This window comes from Austrofundulus limnaeus, unplaced genomic scaffold, assembly GCF_001266775.1.
Source record: "Austrofundulus limnaeus strain Quisiro unplaced genomic scaffold, Austrofundulus_limnaeus-1.0 Scaffold621, whole genome shotgun sequence".
Classification (NCBI taxonomy): Eukaryota; Metazoa; Chordata; class Actinopteri; order Cyprinodontiformes; family Rivulidae; genus Austrofundulus; species Austrofundulus limnaeus.
Window position 1 is genome coordinate 243,469 of NW_013953023.1, and position 8,201 is coordinate 251,669.

Sequence of the window (8,201 nt, forward strand, 5' to 3'; positions counted from 1 at the left end):
TTCCGGGCACGTCCCACCGGGAGGAGGCCCTGAGGAAGACCCAGGACACGCTGGAGGGACTATGTCTCTCRGCTGGCCTGGGAACGCCTTGGAGTTCCCCCGGAGGAGCTGGAAGAGGTGGCTGGGGAGAGGGAGGTCTGGACCTCCCTTATGAAGTTGCTGCCCCCGTGACCCGACCCCGGATAGGCAGAAGAAAATGGATGGATGGATGGATGGATGGAGAAACAAACAGGAAGCAGATTGTAAAAGCTTTACCAACTTGTTTTTAAATTAAAAATCCAAACCTTTTTCAGAACCAAACTTAAACAGACCGAACTTCCCTTTAAAACAATTAGTCTAAATGAGTAAAGACCAGCTGCTGACTGAGTTTCTCCAAAAGAATCATTTGAATTATTGATGATTTTATTCAATAATGTAATCATTTTATTTTCTTACAGATTGAGTTGGATCAGAAGTATCAGAGCCAGTCGTGTGGACTGTGTGGAAACTTTGATGGAGATTCCAATGATCTCATCAAAGATGGTGAGTTAATCCTGAATTAATAATAAACTTTCTAATAATAAACTCTAATAATAAAGACCCCTATGATGAACACAATAAATAAATTAAGTGTTCCCTCGCCTGGACGCGGGTCACTGGGGCCCCACTCTGGAGCCAGGCCTGGAGGTGGGGCATGTTGGTGAGCGCCTGGTGGCCTGGCTTTCACCCATGGAGCCCGGTCGGACACAGCCCGAAGAAGAGACATGGGTCCCCCTTCCCATGGGTTAACCACCTGTGGGAGGGGCCATAGGGGTCAGGTACAATGTGTGTTGGGCAGTGGTCGAAGGCGAGGACCTTGGTGGTCTGATCCTCAGCTACAGAAGCTGGCTCTAGGGACGTGGAATGTCCCCTCTCTGATGGGGAAGGAGCCTGAGCTGGTGTGTGAGTTTGAGAGGTTCTGACTAGATGTAGTTGGACTCACCTCGACACACCGCTCTGGTTCTGGAACTAGTCTCTTCCAGAGGGGTTGGACACTCTTCCACTCTGGAGTTGCCCATGCTGAGAGGCACCGAGCAAGAGTGGGCATACTTATTGCTCCCCATCTTGGTGCCTGTACGTTGGGGTTCACCCCGGTGAATGAGAGGGTAGCCTCCTTCCGCCTGCGGGTGGGGGGACAGGTCCTGACTGCTGTTCATGCCTATGAGCCTAACAACAGTTCAGAAATTTTCTGATGACACAGCTATTCTCTGCCTCATTTCAGAAACATCACATTTAACCAGCTACATACAGCAGATCAAAACTTTTGTTCAGTGTTGTGAGGAACACTTTCTGACTCTTATTGTCCAAAAGACCCAGGAAATGATTTTTGACCCAAAGGCAGTTTAAGACCACTCACCAGTGGTCATCCACAATCAAGTAATTGCCCAGGTAGATTCCTATAAATATCTTGGAATACAAATAGACAACAAACTTGCGTGGACTGGTCAGGTTGAATATGTCTGCAACAGGATCCAGCAGCAATTACATTTATTGCACAGGTTGAGGGCCTTTGGTGTCAGTCAGAAAGTTATGCTGCTATTTTACCATGCTGTAATAGAGAGCATCATTAGGTATGGCATTTCCACCTGTTTTGGTAACCTGTCTGTCCATACGAATGCCAAACTCATCTGTCTTACACAAAAAGCTATGAAGTTGATGGGAGTCAAGCAGCATCCCTCACTTCAGACCATTTTCAATGAAACAATAACCAAACAGTCCCAGAAAATCATCTCAGACCCCACTCATATTCTTTATCCAGAGTACCAGTTTCTTCCTTCAGGTCGGCGTCTCAGAGTTCCTGCATGTAGACGGAACCGCTACAAGAACTCATTTGTTCCACTTTCTATTAAAGGCATAAACAGTAACAAACAGTAACCATGAATTCTGATTTTAAGCAATGATGTTTATGATTTTACATTGTACCAACATGTTTCTTTTATGTACTATCTCTCTTGAAAATGTATTATTCTAAATATGTGTTTTACGAGAGGATGTGAAGTGTCTGTGTTGTGGGCTGTTTGAGCTATGTAGCAGTCAGGTTCTGTACCCAAAACAAATTTCCTGTGGGACAATAAAGTTAATCTTATCTCATCTTATTACCCCGCCCCCTTTCTGGAGTCCTTGGACGGGGTGCTGGAGAGCGCTCCTAATGGGGACTCCCTCGTTCTGCTGGGGGACTTCAACACTCACGTGGGTAATGACAGTGAGACCTGGAGAGGCGTGGTTGGGAGGAACGGCGCCCTGATTTGAACCCGAGCGGTGTTTTATTATTGGACTTCTGTGCTCATCATGGATTGTCCATAACAAACACCATGTTCAAAAGTGACGGTGTCCATATGAGCTCTTGGCACCAGGACACCCTAGGCCGYAGTTCGATGATTGACTTTGTTGTCATCTCATCTGATCTGTGGCTGCATGTCTTGGACACTTGGGTGAAGAGAGGGGCAGAGCTATCAACTGACCACTACCTGGTGGTGAGTTGGCTCCGTTGGTGGGGGAGGATGCYGGTCAGACCTGGCAGACCCCAAACGTATAGTGAGGGTCTGCTGGGAACATTTGTCAGAGTCTCCCATCAGATTGAGCTTCGGCACACACCTCCAGGAGAACTTTGAACACGTTTCAGGGGAGAAGGGGGACATTGAGTCTGAGTGGGCCATGTTCTGTACCTCCATTGTTRAGGCGGCTTACCTGAGCTGTGGCCATAAGGTTGTTGGTGCCTGTCATGGTGGCAACCCTCGAACCCGCTGGTGGACACTGGCGGTGAGGGATGCTGTCAGGTTGAAGAAGGAGTCCTATCAGATTTTTTTGGCCTTTGGGACTCCGGAAGCAGCCAATAGGTATCGACAGTCCAAGCGGATTGTGGCTCGGGTGGTCTCTGAGGCAAAAACTCGGGTGTGGGAGGAGTTCAGAGAGGCCATGGAAAAAGACTTCCTTTACGGCTTAGAGGCGATTCTGGTCGGCCATCCGGCATCTCAGAGAGGGAAAGTGGTTCACCACCAACACTATTTATGGTGGGGATGGTGCGCTGCTGACATCAACTCTAGACATTGTGGGTCGGTGGGCGGAATACTTTGAAGACCTCCTCAATCCTACCGACACGTGTTCCCATGAGGAAGCAGAGCCTGAGTACCCTAGGTTGGACTCTCCAATCTCTGCTGCCGAGGTCACCGAGGTGGTTAAAAAGCTCCTTGGTGGCAGGGTGCCAGGGGAGGATGCGATTCGCCTGGAGTTCCTTAAGGCTCTGGATGTTGTGGGGTTGTATTGGTTGATGCGACTACAATATTGCGTGGACATTGGGGGCAGTTGCCCTGGATTGGCAGACCGGGGTGGTGGTCCCCCTATTTAAAAAGGGGGGCCGCAGAGTGTGTTCCAACTATAGGGGGATCACACTTCTGAGCCTCCCTGGTAAGGTCTAKTCAGGGGTCCTGGAGAGGAGGGTCCGTCGGATAGTCGAAACTTGGATTCAGGAGAAGCAGTGTGGTTTTCGTCCTGGTCATGGAACAGTGGACCAGTTCTACACCTTCAGCAGGATCCTGGAGTGTGCATGGGAGTTCGCCCAGTCTACATGTGTTTTATGGACTTGGAAAAGGCGTTCGACCGTGTCCCTCTGGCACTCCTGTAGGGGGTAGTCCTGGAGAATGGGGTACGAGGCCCAATGATACGGGCTATTAGGTCCCTGTCGGACCGGTGCCAGAGCTTGGTCCACATTGCTGGTAGTAAGTCAGACTCGTTTCGTGTGAGAGTTGGACTCCACCAAGGTTGTCCTTTGTCACAGATTCTGTTCATAACTTTTATAGACAGAATTTCTAGCAGCAGCCTAGGTGTTGAGGGGATCCTTTTTGGTGACCTTAGGATCACATCTCTGCTTTTTGTGGATGATGTGGTYCTATTGGCTTCATCAGATCCTGATCTCCAGCTCTCACTGGAGTGGTTCACAGCCGAGTGTGAAGCAGCCGGGATGAGGATCAGTGCCTCCAAATCCCAGACCATGGTCTTGAGCCGGAAAAGGTGTAGGGTGCCTTCTCGGGGTCGGGGAGGAGGTTCTGCCCCAAGTGGAGGAGCTTAAGTATCTCAGGGTCTTGTTCACGAATGAGGGAAGAATGGAGCTGAAGTTCGACAGGTGGATTGGTGCTGCGTCTGCAGTGATGCGGGCGCTGTACCAGTCTGCCGTGGTGAAACAGGAGCTGAGCCAGAAGGCAAAGCTCTCAGTTTACCAGTCGGTCTACGTTCCTACCCTCATCTATGGTCACGAGCTTTTGGTAGTGACCGAAAGAACAAGATCGCAGATACAAGCAGCTGAAATTAGTTTCTTCTGCAGGGTTTCTGGTCTCTCTCTTAGAGATAGGCTGAGAAGCTCAGTCATCCAGGAGGGACTCAGAGTAGAGCCGCTGCTCCTCCATGTCCATAAGAGCCAGTTGAGGTGGTTAATCTGGTTAGGATGCCTCCTGGACTCCTCCCTGGTGAGGTGTTCTGGACAAGTCCCACTGGGAGGAGACCCAAAGGAAGACCCAGGACATGCTGGAGGGACTATGTTTCTCAGCTGGTCTGGGAACACCTTGGGATTCCCCCAGACGAGCTGGTCCAAGTGGCTAGAGAGAGGGAAGCCTGGGTCTCTCTGCTTAGGCTGCTGCCCCCACGTCCCGATTCCAGAYAAGCGGCAGAAAACGGACGGACGGACAGATAATAAAGTATTTTTAAGCTCTTGGACAGAAATCAAGTTAAATTAAATAAAAGCAAGAATTTACTGTGATTAAATTATTTTAAAATTATAAAAGCTCTATTTGTTCAGGGAAATGGCAAATTAAAAAATTATTTTCCTGATCTGAGATTTTATTAAATAAAACTAATGAAGTGCAAAATTTTTCACCTCCTTTGGTTTTCTTAAAAACTGAACTTTAATTTTTGTTTAACCAGAAAAATGTTAAAAAACTTTAGATGATTAAAGTTGAACAGCAGAAAACCTGATCAAAGATGGACCCACAGACCCTGGTACACCTGAGACTTTGACACTGGTCCTCCTGCAGGGGTTCCTCTGTCTGTGGTGGACTATGCTGAAACCTTCAAGGTGATCGGACCCACAGAGACCTGCGGAGAACCAGAAGTGAACCCAACACCAAGCTGTGCGAATCAGGTACCTCCTTACACCTCCAGAACCTGTAGACCTGATCTGATGTAGACCTGATCTGACGTAGACCTGACGTAGACCTACTGTAGACCTGATGTAGACCTACTGTAGACCTGCTCAGTGTCTTTCTGAACCCCTGGTGTTTTTCTTCAGTCTCTCTGTGAGCAGATCTTCTCCAGTGATGCCTTCAGCGGCTGTCAGAACCTTGTGGATTTTGGATCCTTCACCAAAGCCTGCAAGGTGGACATGTGCAGTTCTAATGACACGTCAGACCTGGTCCTGTGTCCAACCATCTCAGAGTTCTCCAGACAGTGTGTCCACGCAGGAGGAAGCCCGGGAGCATGGAGGAACGAAACCTTCTGCTGTAAGAAGCTCAGCCTGGACTCTGAGCATGCTCTTCTGGTTCTTTCCTTCTTTTCTTTATTAAACAAGATTTTCCACAGATGAGGCATGTCCCTTCAACATGGAGTTCCTGGAGTGCAGCAGTCCATGTCCCGACACCTGCTCCAACCCACACGCCAGTCAGACGTGTCATGACCACTGCCATGATGGCTGCAGCTGCCCAGCAGGTAACCTCACCTGTTGGACCTGCTGTTGAGAGGACCTCCTGCTCCTGTCTCCGTCACAAGCCTCCATGTCTCCCTCCTGTCCTTTTTAGGAACCGTGTTTGATGACATCGGGGACAGCGGATGTGTCGCTGTCAATGATTGTCCATGTCGCCATGGAAACAAAACCTACAAATCAGGAGAATCGTACTCGTTCTACTGCAAATCCTGGTGAGATCAGAATTCCAGATGCTCTGTAAAAAGCTTTACAATGTTTTTCCATCAACACCTCACATTGAAATACGGTGGTGGTAACACCATGGTCTGGGCTGTCATCCATTCATCCAGCCATCCGTCCATCCATCCTCTTCCTCTTATCCGGGGTTAGGTCTCGGGGGGAGCAGTCTAAGCAGAGAGACCCAGCCACTCTCTCCAGCCACTTGGACCAGCTCCTCTGGGGGAATCCCAAGGTGTTCCTTGGCCAGCTGAGAAACATCGTACCTCCAGCGTGTCCTGGGTCTTCCTCTGGGCCTCCTCCCAGTGGGATGTGTCCAGAACACCTCACCAGGGAGGAGTCCAGGAGGCATCCTAACCAGATGAACCACCTCAACTTGCTCCTCTGGACGTGGAGGAGCAGCGGCTATACTCTGAGTCCCCCCTGGATGACTGAGCTTCTCAGCCTATCTCTAAGGRAGAGCCCAGACACCCTGCAGAGGAAACTCATTTCAGCTGCTTGTATCTGTGATCTCCTTCTTTCAGTCACTACCCAAAGTTTGTGACCATAGATGAGGGTAGGAACGTACTGTAGACTGACTGGTAAACTGAGAGCTTCACCTTCTGGCTCAGCTCTCTCTTCACCACGACAGACCGGTACATCACCCACATCACTGCAGACGCAGCACCAATCCACCTATCGATCTCCCTCTCCATTCTTCCCTCATTTGTGAACAAGACCCCAAGATACTTAAGCTCCTCCACTTGGGGCACGACCTCCTCCCCGACCCGGAGAGGGCACCCTGCACCTTTTCCGGCTCAAGACCATGGTCTGGGATTTGGAGGCACTGATCCTCATCCTGGCCGCTTCACACTCAGCTGTGAACTGCTTCAGTGAGAGCTGGAGATCAGGATCTGATGAAGCCAATAGGACCACATCATCCACAAAAAGCAGAGATGTGATCCTAAGGTCACCAAAAAGGATCTCCTTGACACCTTGGCTGCTCCTAGAAATTCTGTCCAGAAAGGTTATGAACAGAATCGGTGACAAAGGACAATCTTGGTGGAGTCCAACTCTTACCAGGAACGAGTCCAACTTACTACCAGCAATGTGGACCAAGTTCTGGCACCGGTCCTACAGGGACCTAACAGCCCGTATTAATGGGCCTGGTACCCCAAACTCCTGGAGTACCCCCCACAGGAGTCCCTAAGGGACATGGTCGAATGCCTTCTCCAAGTCCACAAAACACATGTAGACCGGTTGAACTCCCATGAACCCTCCAGGACCCAGTTGAGGGTGTAGAGCTGATCCAGTGTTCCACGACCAGGACCAAAACCACACTGCTCTTCTTGAATCTGAGATTCGACGATCTGATGGACCCTATTCTCCAGAACCCCTGAATAGACCTTACCAGGGAGGCTGGTGGGGTCCACCAGCAGGTTTGAGGGTTGCCGCCACAACAGGCACAGACAACCTTACAACCACAGCTCAGGTAAGCTGCCTCGACAATGGAGGCACTGAACATGGCCCACTCTGACTCAATGTCCCCCACCTCCCCCACAACGTGTTCAAAGTTCTCCTGGAGGTGTGAGTTGAAGCTCAGTCTTATGTGAGATTCTGACAGACATTCCCAGCAGACCCTCACTATATGTTTGGGTCTGCTAGGTCTGACCGGCATCCTCCCCCCACCAACGGAGCCAACTCACGACCAGGTAGTGGTCAGTTGATAGCTCAAACTTTGACAGCTGAAAACTGACAAATGACATCAACAGCAGAGGATCAAACAGCATGAAAACAATAATCTGTCTGGATTGATGGTTTATCTCTAACATGTTTGTTTGTTTGTTTGTTTGTTTTGACCACAGCATGTGCGAGAACGGTTACTGGTCATGTAAGGAAATGAACTGCCCAGAAATATGTTCTGTAGGGGGAGGATCTCACATCAACACCTTCGATGGGAAAATGTTCACTTTCCATGGAGATTGTTCCTACGTTCTGTCCAAGGTGAAACACCAACACTCAGCTTTTATCTTCCTGTGAGCATTGACTGATGTGTTCACGTGTTCCACATCCTGTTAGTGTTTCTGCTAACATGTAGCTTCTGTATGTTTCTGCAGAGTAACGACTCTTCACACATTGTCTTAGTGGATCTGCTCAAATGTAGTCTGACTGACAGCAGGACGTGTCTCAGTGCCGTCACTTTGGCCTTGAATAGCCAATCTGTGGTAGGCCTAAACAAACAAACACACACACACACACACACACACACACACACACACACACACACACACACACACAC

General features: G+C 49.4%; 1 protein-coding gene across 1 annotated transcript in view; it reads left to right on the forward strand.

Annotated features, from left to right (window-relative positions):
• The window catches only part of LOC106531337 (mucin-2), a 37,797-nt gene that overhangs the window by 4,063 nt on the left and 25,533 nt on the right, over window positions 1-8,201 (forward strand). Inside the window, exons 3-9 of the mRNA XM_014027177.1 lie at window positions 438-522; window positions 5,043-5,149; window positions 5,297-5,507; window positions 5,587-5,712; window positions 5,802-5,919; window positions 7,768-7,906; window positions 8,020-8,127. Of these exons, the coding sequence (XP_013882631.1) occupies window positions 438-522; window positions 5,043-5,149; window positions 5,297-5,507; window positions 5,587-5,712; window positions 5,802-5,919; window positions 7,768-7,906; window positions 8,020-8,127 (894 nt within the window). The remainder of the gene's footprint in view (window positions 1-437; window positions 523-5,042; window positions 5,150-5,296; window positions 5,508-5,586; window positions 5,713-5,801; window positions 5,920-7,767; window positions 7,907-8,019; window positions 8,128-8,201) is intronic.